The sequence below is a fragment of the Alosa alosa genome, chromosome 2 (assembly GCF_017589495.1).
Source record: "Alosa alosa isolate M-15738 ecotype Scorff River chromosome 2, AALO_Geno_1.1, whole genome shotgun sequence".
NCBI classification, from domain to species: domain Eukaryota; kingdom Metazoa; phylum Chordata; class Actinopteri; order Clupeiformes; family Clupeidae; genus Alosa; species Alosa alosa.
This window is the reverse complement of record NC_063190.1, coordinates 15,263,562-15,285,754: the sequence shown is the minus strand read 5'-3', so window position 1 is coordinate 15,285,754 and position 22,193 is coordinate 15,263,562. Positions and strand designations below refer to the sequence as shown.

Here is a 22,193-nt window from a genome sequence, read left to right as displayed (position 1 = left end):
AGAACAAGATGACTAGCTATGTATGACACTGTTATGAAAGCATGTAATTATAATATTTGGGCACAATGGCCCCTTCTAAATCATCTCAGCCATCTTACAATGGCAGGACACACACACACACACACACACACACACACACACACACACACACACACACACACACCAACAGACTCTCACAGTTCTCATTACACACACACACACACACACACCAACAGACTCTCACAGTTCTCATTACACACACACACACACACACACACACACACACACACACACACACACACACACACACACAACCACACACACACACACACCAACAGACTCTCACAGTTCTCATTGTACACACACATACACAGACTCTAACAGTTCTCATTGTACACACACACACACGCATAAACACACACACTATGTTACTATGTTTGGCAGCCACATTATCTGAATGGTGGATTCTCATTTGGTGGACAACAATGGACACAAATGGATAAAATTATCAAGAACCAGCAGCACAATGGCCCAGTAGTATAATTTAATATGGAAAAGGCTGACTTTCTCTCATGGCTGGGTTGCAGCAAAAGTGGGAAAGATATATATATATATATATAAGGGCTGTCAATCGATGTAATTAATCTAATTAATTACATACTCTGTGATTAATTAATCTAAATTAATCGCATATATATTTTTTGCTGTGAAAGTATTTTACATATTTAAATTCAAATGAATCATTGAATAATCAGCATTAGTGACATTAAAGTTCAAAAACTCTTTTATTATTATTTTCACTGTTCAAATAATTGCCATAATAATCTATGATATGACCTAATATGCTAAGGAAATAAATTCAAAAGTGCTTCGGGAAGAAGTTTTTTTTTCACATACAAGGCATTTCAGGCCACAGATATAACCTAGAGGAAAGAAAATGTTAAAATGAGAGCTCCTCTCTTTCTCAATTGTTTCTCCTAGACAATAATGAGATCACAGTGATATAAAAATGAGATTATTGCTTTTGTCTCCCTTTCTCAGGTTTGTCTCTGGAGCAAAAAAGTTAAGTTATCTCAGTGTAGACTCCCTTTAATATACAAATGAGATCTCATCAATATTTTAAATAATGCTCAGTGTTGTCTAATTTATACATCTCATATTTTACTCAGGCTGATCCACCAGAGAGCTCTCTCTGTAAACTCATGCAATTCTCATTTCAGATCTTTTTGGTAAATCTCAGATTAGGCTCCATCAGTTCTGTAAAAGAGATCTCTTCACAAGCTTGAACCGTTCTCATTCTAGTCATCTCAGTTTAGTCCTTTTTTTTTTTTTTTTACAAAAAGAGATCTCAGCAAAGGCTTATACAATACTCAGACTTGCTCAATTTATATATCTCATATTTTACTCAGGCTTATCCATCAGAGAGCTCTCTAAGTGAACTAATGTAATGCTCATCCAGACCTATTTGTTTTATAAATTAGACTGATCTGTGAGAGCTCTAGCTGTTGTAAAAACAATTCTCAAATGATTTTCATTGGCTTATTTGTTTTAATTGCACATATTTTCAAGTTCACATTTGCAAACAGTAGGCTAGGCCTAACCATGTGATGTGACCACCACACATGACGATGCTCTGACAGACCTCTGAAGTTCGCCTACAAAAAAGCTACCATCTATGCCCATATAAGGAGATCACCTGTTAAATTCTCCTGCAGGGAGACGACGAAATCGGAGACGCAGACGTTTTCCTGAACGCACTTTTGTCTTCAACCTTCGAGTAGATATTATAATCAATGGTACGTGAAGGCGGCACAATTTGCTTTTTGCTACCCCAGAGCTAACTTGCGACTTGTTAGCAAGTTAGAGAAATCAAGTTAGACTCCAGAGGTCTATGATGGTCGGACGAGATAAACTCGCGTGCGGAAGACTCCAGAAAATGCAGTCTAGATTTGGCGCCTAGTGAAACCAAGTGAAAGGGTGTGTGGGTATGAAGGATTGTGCAGAACTTGCCACCACGGAAACTCAGAGAAGGTACATTAACATTTTGGTAATTTGCTAACGTTCTTGCATATTTTTAGACTCAATATATCATTGAACAACCTGATGAAGCAGCACATAAAGTTAGCTAGCTAGTTAATGTTAGCTACTTGTAAGTTACATCACTGGCTGTGCCGCTTGTATATAAAGCTAACGTTAGACAATTTAACGTTGCTAGTGCTAGCTTATTTTGCCTTATACAGCTTTAGTCTGTATGTTTTGAATGGTGTTAAGCCATGCTGTAGCCAAAATGCACTGAATTTTTAAATGTCTTTGGGATGTCAGTCAAGATGACGAAGCTAACGTTATTGCCACTGGTTTAAACTGGTTCCAGCTCAATTCCACTGAAAAGAGGCCGGCAGCTTCTTAAAAAATTGGAAGACTACGCTAGACCATCCGATCAAATTGCTGAACAAACAGCGTACCAAAATGGTAAGTATATTTTGCCCCACAATATGTTCTCACTTTTGTTTAACCTGCTATAAATTACAGCATATTGTAACAGGAGTGAAAGGGCATTCTTGTAACCCAGGTAAACTAGGAAGTAGCGTTGCTGCGGTCGAGGGATCGAGAAATAGGCAAGTCAGCATCTGCAGTCATGAATAACTTGCCAGTCAACATTTCTTTTGCAATTAATAGAATCTGTAGCATGCAAATCAAACCAGCTATTAGCTAACTGAAATAAAACCATGATATATCTAGGTATGGTGAAGGGTATGTGATGGGCTATCTATCTATCTTTTAATTACAAAGGCCAAGGTAACTTTATCAGGATGCATAGTATCCTGAGTCCATTCAATAACTGGCCTTTAAAAATAAAAATCTGCCTGCCTCTATGGGATTTTAACATAGGGGGTTCCTTACTTATGCCCCCTGTATTTTAAGGAATAACATTTATTAATTTATGATACCTGGTTCATTCACAAAGAATATTGGTGTGTTTAAAGGTTGGATTTTTTCCTCATTTTTTAATTGAGGCATTAAGATCAATTTCCAACAGATGATTTATTGTATTCCTCTGGTTGTCTTAACTTATGCACAGTTGATGGTTTTATAAAGACACCCATACACCAATAAATAGTTCATGTAGACCAGGGGTCTCCAACCTTTTTGGGAATGAGGGCTACCTGAAGACCCGAAATCATATTGAGGGCTACTCATTTAAAACAAACATACCCTCACCCCATTTTTGCGAGGGTAGTCCTCCTAAATAATAGGCCTATGTGATTTTTACTTTTAAATTATCAATATTGTGCAGGCCTATACGTCTTTATATATTAAGCAACTGTATTTTCAAATTTAATATCAATAACCTATGCAACACTACCAACATTTTTGTTCAGTTTGTTCATTTCAAAGTTTGCATGGGGAATCTAATCTATTTTTTTTTTTTTTTAAAAACTATCTTTTTGTGCAATTAATAATTTGGGTTACAATTTGTACCCAATTTATACCCACCCACCATTATGAATTCAGGGTTTGTTTAAGTTCTGATTTCAGTGGACAATTCGGTTTTAACATTTCAATAGTAATCGCCCACACCACCCTAACATATGAAAACTCCTTTTAAAGTTATTGCACACCTGAAATGATCCATGATCTGACAAAAAAGGGTAATGCACAGTCCTGCTCAGTCATGCATGCTATAACATTTTCAGCGCTATTATACGGCAGTTGCCAACGGAGGAGAAAAGGCCTGTGAGCTAAAGCAATTGTTTTTCAGTCCTTGAACAATCATGCAAGAACCGTATTTGACGAACATGGAATGGCCACAGAACTTTTGCAAAAGTATATGCTTCCATTGGCTACACCAGACAAGCAAGTTTTTTCCCCCCTTTACTGTCTATGCGTGCTAGCGAGCAGCGTGTATGCGCCGCCCGCTTGTTGTTGAGATTAAAGATTGAATGGGAAACGGATTTGGAGCCAACGGCTAAAATTTAACGCAGCTACAATTTGTAAGGTATCACCAATATCAATTTAATGTTACAGATGTATGGCTACATACATTCTTAAAATGGTTCTGGTCTAGACTTAAATATCTATTGAAAACTTCACAATGGAGCGTGTGTTAGAGCGTGATCTGCAGGCGACCTGTTGGCTATTTTTAGAAAGTGCGCTGGGGGCGCCTCATAGCCGTCCCGCGGGCTACCTGGTGCCCGCGGGCACCGTGTTGGAGACCACTGATGTAGACTGTCACACAATGGTAAGTGGAACATTGGCCACAGCTTGTAACAACTTTTTTTACCATTCTTTGCGTAGGGATGTGTACACAAGGATGTGTAACCTTGTGTAACTTTGTGTAACTTGGGAATTACAACAGAAAGGAACACGTTTCAGCTAATCAAAATCAATGACTGGAACTGTCAGTTTCAGAGCTATTATTACCACACTGATAGATTGATTTTGCTTTTTATTTGCAGCCTACGTTATGCGTTGTGGAACGCTCTCATGGATGGACAGCTGTGGAATCCATAAAAGGTCAAGAAGGCTTTTGTTACGAGGGCTGGAGGTTCCAAAATATCCATGAAGCTGGGGTAATTTTCTCTTATTTTAAATTATTTCCAATTGTGGTGAGCATTATTGGTGGGCTTTTTATAAAGGGTAGGCCTCTATTGCACTAAAATTATTCAACCTTTATACAGTTAACATCAAACTGTGTAGCTACGAAAGCTACAAAATCACATTGTCATAGAAATGATAGAGGCGAAATTTCCACTAGGTTTTATGAAGATATTTTACAGATGGGCTGAACATACATCAAAAGTAAAGAAAATGACATGGCCAAAATGATTAACTCACCAACAATATTTGTTGTATGGTGTATACCAGGGATCACCAAATGGCGGACCAGCGATCCGAGTCCGACCGTGGACGTGATCCTATCCGGACCCAGACCATAATAGCCTAATTTAGATTTTCACGTAAGATTTCAAAGCTGCGCTAAATGTGTCGTTGGTTAGGATAACAGCATTTACTTCAGGAGCTTCAGGAACCATCATTTCGCTTGCTGCTACTCAGCCAGTAAAATCTGTGAATTCTGATAAAGTCGAGTCAGTGAGTAAAGTAGCCTACTATGGGGAAGAGACTGATAGCCTGAAACGAAATGAGAGGAGACGGGACGAGAAACAATCAGATGGATATCTAAGTTAACGATAAGTAAGTTATTTTCAAATCATCGATTGCTCAAAGAGGAGGAAGCTAGACAGCGAGAACAGAGCTTTATATAACGATACGGGGGCAATACCACGCAAAACTGTCACGTCTGTAACGCCAACTAGGCTAAATATGGATGTGACAGTTTTGTGCAGAATTGCCCTGGACCTCTTCTATTCTGAGACAGGCGATTTTTAAAAGCGCCAATTTGAAGCACCTCTACTAGACAAAGCATATTGAGCAAGCATAGGGTAGGCTAGGCCCATTCAACAGTGAACTGAGACCACAGAATATTTTACGATTTAAGAAGGCAATATGATTGATCCACCACAATCTAGTTAAGCCGACAAAAGTGATGTTCCTGGGTTTCCAGGATTTCGGGTCAACATAAAAAAAAAACTAAAAAAATTAAATTAAACTTGCTGATTAATGGGTTCAAGGAACCAGCCTTGTCTCAGCTCAAATTTTATTTTAAGTTCACGTTAAGATCTTTAAAATAGCCAAGGCTACTCAGTTTTTCTCCCCAATCACTCTTATCTTGCCTTATTTCTCCTCATTTCGAATGTTGCCTTTTAGGCTACTTATTTTATTTCACATTAAACATTAGGCCTAGGCCTACAATCTTTTTGAATTTCCCCTTGGGGATCAATAAAGTATCTATCTATCTATCTATCTATCTATCTACAACTAGGCTCCATCCATCCATCCTAATATTATATATACACAGTGGCGATTCTAGACATTTTTAACAAGGGTGGCACTAGTGAGGCACTGATTCAAGGGTGGCATGAGGCAAAACATCCAGATAAACAGAAACAGGCTCAAGATGTGAAATTAGCACAAATACATTAGGGAAACCAGATGCAAACACCATACTCATAAATTGAAGGACAAAAAAAAATACAAATACCTTACTCACATAAAATGTCTTTGTATTTGTATAATGTAATTTCATCTTCCTGAATCTCAATATTATGATCACAACAAGTCTGGGCAAATTATTAATTAAATTTTCACGTGGGGTAACTTGTTGCAGGGCAACCATAACCGGTTCCATTAGATGATTAATCATCAGTTTCTTGAGAACTTTAAAGTTCTCAAGAAACTTGAGGTTGGTATGAAGGAGTGTATTGTGGATGTGTGCAAACATTGTGCACGTTGCACATGGTGCAACTTCTTGCAGGGCAACCACATAACCGGTTCCATGTGTTTGAATTGGATGACTAAAGTTCTCAAGAAACTTATCTCCCTGAATCTCAATATTCTGATCACAACAACTCTGGGCAAATTACAAGTCAGCACCAGTGCTGCATTCATTGTTTTGCACTTTTATAATCACATCACCAAAAGTAGGTTATTGGTTTTACCAAAATAATTTGGCACTATTTTTAAACTACAAACCTATAAAGTATTTTGATACAAAATATGATGCCATTTTTTTCCAACTAAATAAAATAAAAATGACAACATACTATTTTGTATTTTACATACATGTATCAGACATACTGCCTATCCCTGGCTGTTGGCTGCAGCAACTCAAGCTAGGTAGTACTGATTGTTTTGTGTTTGTTTTGTGTTTATGTTAGTTTTGATCCAATTTGACAGCTTTGCTATGTTGCCCACCCAAAATTTCTACCAGCCCACCCAAATATAGTAGCCTAGCCTAGGTTAGAACCAGCCCTGCCCTGCATGGAGACATATTTTACGATAATAATGGAGAAAATGTTAGCAAAACTTTAGGTTTTTGTTAACGGAATCTCCCGACCCTCATTCATCTATTTGCGCAACAGCCCACATTCTGCCTTCAATCCAGCGAGACAAGTGAAATAAATGTTTTTTTTTTTTTAAAGCTGTCATCGTCATAGGCACAATATTTAGGCTACCTCTGTTAAGCCTACACAAAGTTAAGCGTGATTAAGGAGTATTTCCTGATCGGGAAACCTTTCGTTCCGCAGTTCAATTGTGCCGCAGGCCAATAAAGGCAAGTGTGTTTGCCACTTACATTTCTGACGTCTGACACTTCACACTGCTGCAAGTGCATCAAGAAAGGTCCCGCCTTACACCATGTTAATGGCCAATCGTAGACTAGGATTTGGGGTGGCACCTGGGGTGGCCAATCGAATCTCAAGGGTGGCCTGTGCCACCCGGAGCCACCCCTCTGGCTCCGCCCCTGTATATATATTATACATACATACATATATACATAGCCTAAACATTATGATGCTCCGGACCTTTGCTTGAGGAAATTTTCCGTAACGACCTCGCTGAAGATTAATTGAATACCCCTGGTGTATACTGTATTTTCTGTATTTTGTTTTTGTTCTTGACAATTGTCAGTGTCTCTTGAGTGATCAGAGCTAAATGTTTTGGGCTAATTTAGATGTAATATTGAGTCATTGTCTTTGATTTACCGGATTGACCCTAAAGCACTCCTTGTTTACAAATCACTTAAAGGACAAATCCGGTATGAATTGATCCATAGCTCTTGTTGGAAATCACTGTGTGCTGTTCATAGGAAAAAGAAAATGTGGCACAGCCAATTCTGAGTTATGGACAGGGAAGTATAGCCCAGAGCATTATAGAAGTACTTTTGGTATTCCTGACATAATGCAGGGTAGCCAGCGGGGTCTTAAAAAGTCTTTAAACGGTCTTAAATGTCATGTTCCTTAATTAAGGTCTGAAAAAGTCTTAAATTCCGTTGCCAAAGTCTTAATTTTTTTAAACGAAGGTCTTCAATTTTAATTATACTAGCCTGCAAGCAAGGTGAAATGGGGGAAAAAACTAGCCTGGCGGGCCATCCTATATCATTGAAATGTATAGTCTGGAATCGAGCCATTCACCTCGCTTAATCCAAGGGGCGGGCAGAGAATTGTCTTTCAAACTGCCTAGGCATGCAATAGGCCAGCGCTACGACCATATCCGTATCCGGTCGGCAAAACGGCAAATACATCCTTCTTCGAAAGGAATGACTTAAGTGCATTGTGTTGCTCAACTTTCAAAGAAAAGCACAAGTCCAACTCCTCCAAAGTTGACGCCAACGCCGATTCAAACAACCGCTCTTCGTTTGCCATAGCCACCTTCCTTGTTGTTCACTGTCGCAGGACTGTCGCCATCCTGTTAAGCCCGCCTTAAGACTCTCTAACAAAATAGAGCGCTGTGATTGGATGGCGTCAGCCAATAGAAATCCCTATGGTTTGATACTAGACGCACAGGCTGAGCAAATTAATTTGCCGCCACTAGGGTGCGCTCTAGATTTCTTGGCTAGGAAAAAAATACAACAACAATGTGAAAATTCAACAGGGGGTGTTGATTAACGCCAGAGATCGCCTAATTTAGTGTTGCACGGTGCACCCCGATACTACAAAAAGTGTCGCCATAGCTATTAGCAGTTGTCACAATACCTAATTTTATTAGTATCAATACTTTTAAGAATGACCGTGTTCTTGTTCAAGGCATGCTTCTAGTGCCTCCTCCCCAAGCCTGTGGCTGTGCGTCTTTTCTCCTCACACACATATGCGCAACTGTCGTGCCTGGCGAGACATGGCTGCTAGTTTAGCTTAAGTGATTCTGTGGTAACACATAATAATAGGCTAATATCAAGTTGATTTGCTCACTTGCACCTCTCAACTTTGTGTTGCTAACCTACCTAGGCTATGAGATGTACGTAGGTCTACTATTGGGTTTAATATCATTTAGAAATAGGCAGCGCAACCTTTGCAAACTTTTACATCTGGAGAGAGCTCCTTGCTAACTAATTCTGCTAGCTCAGGTCATGTATGTCATTCGTAATTAGTGCTAAAATCCTTATTGAACATGATCCCTTCTATGAACTTGATAGTTTTTTATTTACATTTATTTTATCTAATGACAGACAACAATGAATTGCATCCACATATCCTTATGCATTATGTGCAACTATTATTCACTAGCCTAAAACCGTGAGACTGAAGGCTACAGTAATTACTCATGTATTTCTTAAAGTGACAAACACTCAATTACACCTAGGCCTACACACCACATTAAAATTTGCCTAGGTGTAATAGTTTAAAAATAAATATTAAGTATTCAAATTACTAAATATGTTTAGCAATTAAGCAGATTAATAGTAATTATGCAGATTAAAAAATACTATACATTAACTGTACACTTTATATGAATTCGAAGGTATATGAAATGGAAACATATGAAATAAGCCATAATTTCCCATGTGTGGAAAGAGTCAAGCAGAATCTAGGATGCCCACTGGTGTGAATGATAACACTATATTCAATATTACTGATGATGTCAAATCTGGGCCCCAAATCAAATACATTTTTAAGAATTATCGAAGAAGTATCGAAATCGCAATTCTTGATGTGGTATCGGTATCGAAACAATAATTTTGGTATCGTGGCAACTACACTAGTCTAATTTCTTAGGATATGCGCAAACAATACTTTGGGTTTTCGCACCGGCAGCAATGAATCAACATAATCAGTCGAAAGGAGAGGACAGCACATCATGGGGAAGTGTTGTTTTAATTGTCATTATGGATTTGATCTGGTGTTTTACAACCGCATAATGGGTGTGATGTAGGTCTTAATTTTCATGTAAGTGGTCTTAAAAAGGTCTTAAAAAAAGTCTTATTTGGGGTGGTCAAACCTGGGGAAACCCTGTAATGGAAAGAAGATACCGAAGGCTTTTTTGTCATATTGAGTCAGCTTTACTTTCTTGTCCATAACTTGTCTAGGTTATGACACATTTTATTGTTCTTTGTCCTTTGGACAGTGCCTGGTGAGTTCGAACAACAAGGCTTTGAATCAGTTTACACCAGATTTGCCCTTCAATGAGACTGTGTGACATGTTCCAGCAATACTCATCACTTAAACCTCACTGATCACAGGAGAAATGTTCCTGTTGAAACCCACTATCAGAACTAAACAAGGCAACGCTGCATTTAGCTGTTATGCACTATGGAGCCAGCTCCCAGATGACAAAAAAAATTGCCCAAATTACTTTTTTTGACATCAGGACTCTGAACTAAACTATTTTCAGATGCCCATTTTTTTTTTTTCACTGAATAGGCTTAGTCCAACCAAAACAAGGTTTTGCCTAGTGGTAAGCTGGATAGGGGTTAATCCTAGCCTGACAAATATATCAATACAATCTGTTTTTCAATTGGGCAACATATAGCAAATGTGAGTGGTAGCTATCACATCCCCATTCTGAGAAAGAGAATAAGAGAGAGGCCAGCTGGCAGAGGTGGTGTCATTTGTTTCTGAGCAACAGGCCTCTGGCTCGGCCATTTGTGTTCCTTTACTGTGATGTCATCATCTTCTTTTCTCACAGGATTGGATGTCACACATCTGTCCTATAAGCACCTGTCGACATTCAGGCTATGTCCATCAGAGGGGAGTCAATGCACCACTATGTGCATGTGTGTGTAACCCTGTAGTGAAATAATGAAATGTGGGGGGAGGGCAATGGAAAGGAATGGAATAGGACTCGCTGGCTGTATTGTTTTAGGTCAAATAGTGCTCTAAATGTCCATTGCTTTAGTATGGTTTACAGTGTGTGCATGTGTGTGTACAATATGATGTTAGAATGACTACTGAAGGCTTCATAACCCTTGCAGGATCTGAACTGTGTCATCAAAAATGTACATGTGTGTGTGTGTGTGTGGGAGCAAGACAGGGCAAGAGTGTGAAATGTAATTCTCTCTGTGCATCTGTGTGCATGTGTGTGTGTGTGTGTGTGTGTGTGTGTGTGTGTGTGTGTGTGAACGGGGATTCTTTTTATAGTGTTCTCCTGATCCTGGCCAGCTCCAAAAGCTTTACTTTCAACACCTTGGAAGACAAACAACATCATGGAGAGATGGCTCTTTTTTCACAGCCGTACTTATTAATAGTATTCCCCATTAGCACAAGTAGCAGCAGTAGTTTAGGTAGACTACACACAACCAATCGCCGTACTAAGAGCCTGAAGCAACATTGGTGTGTGTGTCTGTGTGTGCTGCCACAGGCTGTGTTTCATGACTGATAGCAGTCTAGAGTGGGAATGCAGCACACTGCAGTGATACTGATAATGATGGGCTGGCGATGACAGCACTGATTCCTTCTGCTGCAATAGGCTAACAGCAACCGTCACTGGCTGCAAATCAGTGCTGTATTTCCTGTAGTAGTAACACTATTACTAACACCAGTGGTAAGGGCAGTGTTAAGGAGGAATGTCTTAGTTTGACAGGCCGTGGTGTTAATAGTTGTATTGAATCTGGCAGTGCAAGTAGTATTAAGAATGACAGTAAAGGTTTTACTGACGTTAGTGATGAAAGCAGGAATTCTAATAATAGTGATATTAATACTATGTGTAAAATTTGAATTAGGCACGCAAGCATTTAGGACTGCATTGCGATTATGACTCATTATAAATCATAAAACCTATTAAATTCACACTGTCTATGCCACCCAGCTATAAATCAGATATATTGACTATATGGATGGGTTTTTATAACTGCAGCACAGAGGCAAACAGAGACAAAACAGAGAAGAAAGAAGGGGATAGGCAACATAGGAATCGGGATAGACAAAAGGATAGCAGGGCAGAAAGTTTAGTTGGATGGAGGTAGATAGAGTGATAAAGACAGAGAAAGAGAGGGGCAGACAGTATGATTATGTGCCGATTTAAGTGTGCCTGTGAGAGAGAGAGAACAGGAGAGAGGGAGGGAGAAAGAAAGAGAGGGGTGGGGGCTTGGAGCAGGTGGTCTTGAGGTGTCCTAAGAAGATCAAATCAGAGGAGTGTTTCAATGAATGCCGCACATGAATGAGGACAGAGCTATTCAACACTTCACAGTCTGCACTTCATACTCTCTCTCTCTCTCTCTCTCACACACACACACACATTCTCTCTTACACACACACACACACACACACACAGACATATCTCACATGCGCGCATGTGCACACACACACACACACACATACACACACACACACACACACACACACACACACACACACAAGACTCCAACACTCCCCAGAACGCAGGCGTGAACTCACTTACACACACAATCCCAAGGGTGTTCTCTTCTTTAAAAACATCACTCACACACACAAACAGAGAGAGAGAGAGAGAAAGAGAGCGAGAGAGAGAGAGAGTCCCCACAGGATTTTCCTCTCCTCTGTACTCTGTCTGTTAGCAGCTCTCAAACAGCAGCTATGACCTACAACAGAAGCAGCAGCAACAACAGCGCATTGAAGGGAAAGACATGTCTCCCCTGAGTGAAATTATTTTCTTAAGGATTTAAAATTACAAATGTGCGTTGTTAAAAACAAATCACTCCTCTTATTTGAGGCTCTTTAGTCATAGGTAAGTATTCATTTTTAGAGATCTCACATATATATTTTGGATATGAGGTATTAGGTCTACACTGGCTTTTAAGAGTGGACTAAAACCAATCCCTGAGTTCCCAAGGGCACTATGGCTGAATGGCATTCTCCTGGTCCATACGTTTGGTGGCTGCAGAGGCATTGGGACGGGGCTGGGATGGGAGAGGGGAGGACAGGACATATGCAGGAGGGTTAGATAGTTTGGCACGAGCAAATGGAGGATGTGGACACCTGGGCAATTTGCAGTCTCAGCAAATGACAGACACCTTCAGCCAAGAGGGACGAAACAGTTCACTACTTTCTTTGGAGTTGTTTTTTGGGGAGGCTCAAGGACACCAAGTCTCACTCTAGAAAGTTCAGAAGGAATGTCAAGGCTGGCCTGTAAAAGCACCTGCTCACCCTGTCTGTGAACTCCCCATGCCGGTTAACAGCTGATGCAGGAAGATGTGCCCTGGGTCACATCCAGTGGTCAATTTGTTCAAAAAAGGAGGATAGTCTCTTAATGATGAGGCATTATCATTAATGTAAAATAAATGTTAGATGGCACACCCTCTCATCTTTCCTCACTAGCGGCTCACACCCCAGCCATATCAGAGACAGATACGGTCCTGCTCCTGAACAGCTCATCAACTGATATAACATAACATTAAATAAGGAAGAACAAGATAAAAAAAAAATCCCTCAGTGCAAGACTTATTAGTATTAGGGGGCAAAAGCTCTCAGCTCTCCTAGTTAGGTTTTGTCATGAAGATAGTATTTCTAGAAATGAACAATTCTTCGATATTCGTTTTTTCCCTCCCCTGCAAGATCAATCGCATCGCCTTGATTTAGAGGAGCCGGACTCAGGCTGAATCAGTCTTATTTATTGGTGACTGATGATGGGGTAGATGCAACCACAGTATCCAAAAAGAAAACGAGGAGCCATGGATTTGCTATCACTCATGCGGAAGTGAGTCTGTTGTCAATAAATATCCCCCACCATAATGAAAGAATTTCATACTATGAAACCAATGGTTCCATAATTCACACAAACTACGACTGTGCTTGGAGTGTGTATCATACACACTTGGATTATGTCTAGATGGCCTTTTTTCAGATTGTTCATAGTGGATATATGTTTTGTCAGGGTATTCTTTTCAACATTCCAGGATATATTCTGAGCAGATCAGCAACTGGCACAAACATTCAAATTAGACTGAACCAATTCCACCATACTGCTGAGTTGTCTTGATGGTGATATAGCACATCAGCAAAAAGTCAAGCAAAACAAAAAGTAGTCTCTCAGATTGCATGAATTTACATATGGGTGTTTAGTCATTGGCATTCAGAAGAACTTAGGTATTTCATAGTGACAAAATGTAAATATAGCTAGCCTTAAATGTATCATTTTTTCACACAATCTTATAATAGCAAATGACCTTCAGTTTTATTTCAAGGTCATTTCCTCAGTGCAGCGACACCCTGTATCTTGGTGAGCATTCAGGCATTATTCTATGACACCGGTCGCCATAAGATTTACATACAATTTCACCATAAAACTAGACTGCATTTCCGGCGGGAACTGCGAAAGTGTGCTTGCCCTGGTCCGGTCAGCAACGTGAGCAGACAGTGGCATACGCTATGCTGAACCTGGCTTGATCCAGGCATTGTAACGGTGCCTTTCAGTGTTGGAGCAGTGGCAATATCCCAAAAGCTCTAGGAGAGGGCTATTCAACTATTGGCTTGCGGGTTGAATGTGATTCGTTGGATTTTACCTTTGGCCTGCCTTCGAATTTAGCTTCTATGACTGAGATCAAATCAATAAAATAAAATGACAGCAGTGATTGGCTGCAAAAATAAATAATGTCACGTGTCTTAAGCCTCTCAAACTGGGCTATCAGGTAACCTACAGAGGAATTGAAATTATGAAATATGACCAAGGCATTAAAAAGCTACTTGTTTGTCAGGATACTTTTTCACTGATTTATTTAAAAAATATGAGCTATGAGTATGAATGTTATATATTCCATCCCACAAATTATGTTTTACTGGTTTATTTGACAAATAATCTATATGGATTTGCTCTATAAAGACCGTATGTCTGTTTGGGATTGTTTTGTGAGCCTGGGGTTGTTTTGAGAGCCTATTGATGTAGCCTATCTCAGAATAAAGGAATACTTCATATTACTCTAAACCACCGCCTGTAAATCACCTGTATACTACTGTCTACATTGCACTATATTTTGACCTGTCTCTGTATGTTTCATCACCTTTCTATACTTTGCCTCACATTGCAACACAGCTCAGATCTTTGGTTGCTATGAAGGCCAGTCGCTCTAAATGGATGGTTGCTATGGCCAAAGGCCAGTTCTATCTCTGCCGTTGTCAAGCAGGCATATCGTAGAATTCTGATTAACCTTATCTTATTTAAAACATCTCTATTTTACTTATCCCACTTCCATACAGTGGGTCCCATTAAGAAGTGGCCACTTCATTTCAAGGCTACCGTGATTCACACAGCAGCATTAATAAATTAATCTGTCACCATATGCCTATGCTTACGTTTGCAAAGAAAACATTTTAATTTGATCCACATGAAACGTTACATTTCATGTACATGTTGACAATGAGTAGGCTAGTTTTGGTTGTTGGTGGTGTTATTGCATCCCTTAGTTATGCCTACAATGCAAGTTCCCTCGCATTGAAGCTCCTGTAGACAATAGTAGACGATTTCAAAACATCGCGTTAGGAGTCCTTGCCACTTTTTTTAAGCCATTACAGACGTAGGTGCTACTTTTTTAGGCTAAAGTGCTTCGTGAATTACTGTTAGTAAAAAAAATAGCAGTCCTAAAGTTACACGTGACGGCTTACGAAAGTACAAGCATCTCATATCAAATGACCATGGCATTACGCTAAACAACATAAATCCCAATTAGCAACATAGCACTACATCTCCTCCTCCCTATAGCTAGCCACACAAGAAATTAATGATACTAAATCTCTGCTTAGCATGCTTCTCCGCTTAGCATTCTAATAACAGAAGGGGCACATTTATGTTGACCACTACAACATGACTCATTATGTCTGTAACGTTAACTGTATAAAACACTTACTTTCATAAAGGACGACACCATCCAGCACATGGAAACCGATATTTTAGGTTCTTGGCCACAAACTCAAAACGGTCTTTCTGACGCCCTGTTCTAGAATCTTTGCTCTGAAGGCTGTGTTGCTAAGGCAACATCAAATAAACGAAATGATAGTCTTTCAGTATTAAATGTGTACGTGTAATTCCGAATGGATGTGTGTGGTTTGCAATTAGAATAAACAAGAAATAACATTTCCAATAATTTCCCATGATAAATTACATAATATTTGCACCTTCCTTACTTGGGAATCTCACAATCAGATTTCAAGTAGGCTACACTAGTGAAATGTAATTCAACGTTGCCACCTAGCGCTCAGATAGTTCTAGGCTATTTAACATTAACGTGACATTGATTGTTTATTCTTTCGTCCAACTCCATGCTTTTAGGAAAACAATCTTTTTATCATAGTACCCTCTTCAATGAGCCATTACCAGCTCGTTTTTGTAACAGAGATAGCTGTTTATTATCCCTAGGTTTACAGAAACACCTATTCATATTAATAATGTAGCCTATGGAGTGCTGCCGACCACTGTTCATTACATGGCCCAGAATGCCTTGCATGTCTTTACAACAAAACAACACAGTAAAACCTAAATGCCCGTAAACATATGCATTTGCATACTTGTAACATTTTTAATAATACTCTCCCATCATGATATGTAACAATAATGAAAAATTTAATTTGAATACCGTCAATGTGAAAACAACTCAACAAGTCCATACTATCCCATGGCAGAGCAAAGATTTCATGATTGGGCAATGTTGCCTGGAGACCTTGTGTCTGCTCTGAGACATTGTGCATACATGGAAGGCATTGTGATAGAAGGTGAATGGTGAAAAAGTGAATGGTGTGAGTTACCAAATGATGGAAACTTTTGGAATATTCCTTTTGTTTTTTTATGCCTATGCACCCTCACACTGGAGTCCCCAGTTCATTTACAAAATTTGGTATCGATATGTGACAGTGTTCCTGAGATATGGACGACTTCCTGTTTCGAGCTTCGCCCGCCGATTTCGCTTTGGCTGTGACGGGCAAACGCTTTCGAAAATCAAAAATCCTTCCGCTAACATTTGTGAGGCTTGGTCCAAGGATAATGTACGCCAAGTTTCGTGGCGTTCGGACCAAATTTGTGACCTGTGAAAATTTAGTTTCGCTTTCTGTTCAATCCAATATGGCGGACGAACGCACGCCCACCTGACGCCATCTTCGCGACCAACTTACACCGGTACTGACCGGACGTTTTAAAGTTGGAACGGTGTCTCTGTCTCAAAGGGCCTAGGCGCTAGGGCTGACAAAAAATTAGGGAGACGGGAAAAATAATAATAAAACTTAAGAAGAACAATAAGTGTGCTGCTTTGCAAGCACACTTAATTACCCTATTACCTTGCATACTGAGCACAATCAAATCATATTAGCAACAACAGAGCAAAAGTAATCTTTTGAACCCAGCAAAACCAAACCAGGTCTACAAACCACAATGCTGAATGGGCCTACCTGGGTAGAAGTCTTTGGATTTGGACAGCTTGATAGTGGCCCCTGTCTCCTTCTGCAGCTGGACGATGGTCTGGCCTCCCTTGCCGATGATGGATCCGGCTGCATAGCTGGGGATCAGCACTTTCAAGAAGTACTCGCCCTCCTCTGCAAAAAAATGAGGAATGAAGGACATGAAGGAAACAAAAAGTCAACCTGGTGTGACTCATGGCCGAGCCTCATGACGACACATCCCATAATGACAAGGCCTGAAACAGTGAGACATTGTTTATAGGTTCACATCAGCGCCACAAATGCTGCATTGCACATGCATGACAATCACAATCACAAAAAAAAAACAAGACATAGCGCAAAAAGCCTCAAAATCAGGTGATATCAGTTAATTGCATGTCAAGTCTCCTTTATGCTGTAGTTTGTGCTTCGACTCTTTGTGCTTTAGGAATCACATTTCTCAGGATGGGCAAGTCCTCACACTTCTACCAAGGTGCTTTTATCCATCACTGCAGAGGCTCCACATACGCAGGTGTAACCCAGTGATTTATTAACTCGATTAAAATGGCCTGCTCCCTCATTCGTTTGGGGGTAATTGCAAATGCCGTTTTGGCATTGTGGTACTTCAAGGAGAGGCAGTGTGAAAGAGTGTGATGAGCTGTACGTTCGTATCTCATCTAAGGAAACAACACAGAACACAGCGATAGCCAGCTCTAATCTCTTTTAGTTTTTTGTTAATACAGAGAAGGCAATGGATTAACTCTCTTAGGTTTAGCAATTCAGTCTATTAATGTCTAGAAGATTTTGCCATGTCGATGTTAAAATATTGTGCTGCTTTTCGGATTCTTGTGCTAGACTATGTGGCAACATGCTTTATATTCATTTATTTGAATCTTTTTTACCAAAATGTAGGTAAGTGTTTCAACATGAACAGTCTAGCACAAAACAGCCTATTCAGATTAACTGAAAGTGTTTGCAAATGATGGGAAACATCAAGATGTTCAGAACCTTTCCGGCCTTATTTTTCACAGCCTCTGTTCCGATCACTCAGTTGAGAGAGATATTAGATCATTGATGCAAAATTTTGCTACTAATGTACTTTTCCTGATTTGTTTTTCCATGAAAGGCTTCATCACAGATGCTGTTAAATGCAAAAATGGTGTTCAATGTTGGTGTTCTGTGGTACTCAATAAATAGATGATGCCCAATGCATTACTTTTCAGTCATGGTGACCTAATTAGACTGGGTAGTAGGCAACAGGGACAAGAGAGCTTAATTCTGTTTAATACATCATGAATGCTTTACAGAGCTCCTGACATTCACATATGAAGACCCCTGAGGCCACTGCAAACAGAGCAGACAGCTAGTTCTATTTGTGAAAAATGAGTCTACTCCATCTCTATCTTGCTCTCTTTCTCTCTCTCGATCTCCCCCGTATACCTGTCCTTAAGTTTTCACAGGTGACTCTCCATAATCGCCAGTCCCAGTTTTCTTTTTTTCTCTCTCTCCTTCTCGGTCGTTTTGGGTGACACATTCTGTCCCAGATTTTTCCCTGAGCGCAGAAAAATTGACCTGCTTTTTTCGCAGCAGTCTAATTTTAACTTTGCCATATCTCGGAGTTTTATCATGTTCGTCATGCCAAGCCCAATCCCTCGCCTAACAAGTCGGGTACACGAGACTTCACCATGAGACCAGAGCCATGTAGCTACCAGCGCTGGGCTAATTCCCCAGCAGCCTCGCGGCTCAGGACAAGGAGCCGAGGGCTCAGAACGACGGCCTGTGAAACCAGGCTGTGTTGGTGCAACAGAAGCTGGAGCCTTTCGGCGAGCCGAGGACTTGACTGCGATCCAGTGTGTGTGTGTAACTCGCACGACCATATGGGAGGCTGATCCCGCAGATTTGTATGGGAGACACTTGCCAGGGAGTGACGTAGTCTCTCTTTCTCCCTTTCATTCTTTCTTTTTTTTCCTTTTATTTGTTCGTTTCCCTGTGACAAAGCTCCTTGGTGCTCTAACGTAACTGTAACGTAACTGCTATGGTAGCAAAGATTTTCATGTCCCATCAGCCCAAGGAAAATGTAAATGAACTACAAGTGCATTACATTTACTTTCTTGCTGACATTATGTTGTGGAGCTGACCATAGCATTTAAAAAAAAAAAATCCTGTTTGCTTGTGCATTTTGGGCCTTTACTTTTGTTGTGTGAACATGTCTACATGTTTTTGTTCTGTAAATCTCACCCTTACTCACTCTCATTGACTCAACTCTCCGTCTGTCTCTCTCTCTCTCTCTCTCTTCTTCCTATACAACTATGCCTCTGGGGCATCTGTCACTGTGTGCTGGAGAGCCACATTTAACTCCCCCGGCAGGATACTCTGCACATGCCCCACACTCAAGATAACACATTTTTGCATAACTGCTGTACAGGCTCTGAGAAAAAACCCCACAACTGTAACAGCGGTTCACCCCCATCATCACCATGATAGCACTCAGTAACACAGTCCTCTGAGGTGCGAGGTTCTGTCACTGAGAATGATCTAGAAAGTCCTGCGGGCGACAAAACATTGAAAATTAAATACTTTGTGGTTACATCACATTAATTTACAGGACTCTGTTTCTTAGCTCATGGCTATGTCATTTCATTTGCTCTCGTGCTAATAATTTATTAATATAAGAGCAAGGAGTGTTTGAAGGAGGTTTGATTATGTAAGCCAAAATGTGACCAGGTGTTGTAACACGTTGTGATGTATTCTCACTCAAACTACAACTTAATATGTTTATATGATGTAAAAATAATTGATATACCTGAATTACTGAATGCAGCTGGGGTACAAAATAATATCTATATCATATGTCTAATCAACCTGTGGTTTGCTACTCAAATACTGCTCAAAACAGTTCGTAGAGTTGTTGAATTAGTCTTTCAACTCAAAGTTTTATATATCATTTTCAGTTTAATGACATCTTCTTTCTTGCCAGTTAAGAGTTGATAACAATGGCCGACAAGCAAAGCAGCGAGCCAAGAGACCAGGACAGACCTCTTTGACAAGCCCTAAAAGAATCAGCTCTTCAAAAGGCACTTGATCTGTTTGGCATGTGGAGGGATCTCACCAACCTTTCCCAGCACCTGTGCAGTCTGCACAACTCTGCTACACCTTCCCACCACAAGATGGTGGAGAGCTCTATATATCATCACCTGACCTCATCCCACCACTGTAATGTGACCTGTTTCAAAACCTGACTGTAGATACAGCTTTGCTGGGGCAATGGCGAGAGGCCAGTGATGGTAGGAGAGATGGTAACCCAGAGAGGATGCTGGTTAACCCAGGAGAAGGCGAGATGAGCACCAAAGGAGATCATTACGATGTTACAGATGGAGAAGAGAATGCAGTGGAGCAGTAAAGGGGTAACCACCTACATAGCAGGTGGGGCCCCCTTGGGACAACTCTGGCCCAGATCTGGCCTAGACCAGCTGAATGCATAGCATGTCAAGGCCAGGTCTTCTCCAAACCCAGCTACTATCTCCGCAATGTGTGAGGTCGGAGGGGGGAGCAAGAGGCAGAGAGGAGGAGGGTGAGGTGGGGTGGAGGTGGTGGTGTTGAGGCGTTGGTTTGGCACGAGCGCACTGTCTATCAGATTCCCTGATTCCTTTCTTCTCTTTCTCGGCTTCTTGTTGCTGGTCATGTTCCAGCACTCTGTCACTCCAACAAATGCACCGTTTCTCTCGTTTTCTCTCGTCTTTTTTCCCTGGTGCCGGAGATAGATGTTCCCACCAAGACAAGGGCACTTAACATCAGAGAAGGGCTTGTTAATCCAAGCAAATGAAAATGAGACCAGAGCGATCAGGCAAAAGTAATCAAGCCCTGCATATCCTGACTGAAGCTGACAAATGTAATCCACACCAGAGGTATGTGTCATTCACCCCCTAATGTGAGAAAGCAGACCCCCCACCAACAAATACATCCTCCTCTACTTGACACACACACACAAGACCTCACATGCTCAGGGTCATGGGGGGAACACATGCCCACTGCACCTTCAGAAATGCACCAGGAACACACACACACACACACACAAAAAGAGCAACTATCATAGGTCACCATATTAATTTTAAACCGCCGCAGATTCCTAGACCACTGCAATGACTAACACACCTTATATTCTCGAGCATACTCGTAACACTACATTTAAATATTCCAAATGCACAGTGTATTTCTACAAGTATGAAAATGCGCACAGACTACCTTGGAATTTTCAGATTTTTTTTTCCATTCATTAGAATTTCCTAATTTTCCCAAGAAGACCTCTAAGCTAAGTCTAGTGAAAATATTACACTAAAATATGTCTCAACATGTGTGCCAGTGTGTACGAGCCTGTGTGCGTGCGTGTCAGTACCTCTACGTGATCTGTATGTTAAATCACGCCACCATGGTTTCCTGTCTTTCCAGTCGATCTCCCTTTCACTCCCATTGCATACTCCATATGCTTCCTCTTTCACACACACTCCACACACATAGGTGCACATATATATATACATATATATTTCACCTCATACATACCAAAGACATGGCAAGCCTAACCTCTAGCTGGAGATCCACAGAGTGGACTGAGATTAAGGTTGTGCTGACCACCAGGCTAACACTGTTGAGGGAGTCCCTTGGGGCTTCAGACGGGAGCACGAGAGCATGAAAGGGTGGTCGTGGGTGTGTTTGTGGTCATAATGATAGAGGGCGTTGAGGGTACGCAGCTCAACCTCCCCCTCCATTTTTGCGCGGCCGAAACCGTACGATAGCCCAGCACCCAGCTACCTGAACACTGCAGGTAAACGCGGTGCATTGGGGTGACGTCACTCCACCAGTGCACCGCTGGCGAAGCGGCTGCCTGCCTGCTCGCTCTGTGCCTTTGCCACTGCCTCGCGCCCCCCTCACGATGACTGATGGCTAACGCCGCCATGTCATTTGGACCTTGCGGCCACAGCTACGTGAAGGACATGTGTGTGTGTGTGTATGTATGAGTGTGTAGGGGGGGTGGGAGTGTTTGGGGGTACTGAA

The 22,193-nt window shown here is 40.8% G+C and overlaps 1 protein-coding gene across 2 annotated transcripts in view; it reads right to left on the bottom strand.

Moving 5' to 3' along the window:
* The window catches only part of nova1 (NOVA alternative splicing regulator 1), a 41,343-nt gene that overhangs the window by 12,568 nt on the left and 6,582 nt on the right, over positions 1 to 22,193 (bottom strand). For both annotated transcript variants that reach the window (XM_048237840.1, XM_048237841.1), the window contains exon 2: positions 17,157 to 17,300. In XM_048237840.1, the coding sequence (XP_048093797.1) occupies positions 17,157 to 17,300 (144 nt within the window). The remainder of the gene's footprint in view (positions 1 to 17,156; positions 17,301 to 22,193) is intronic.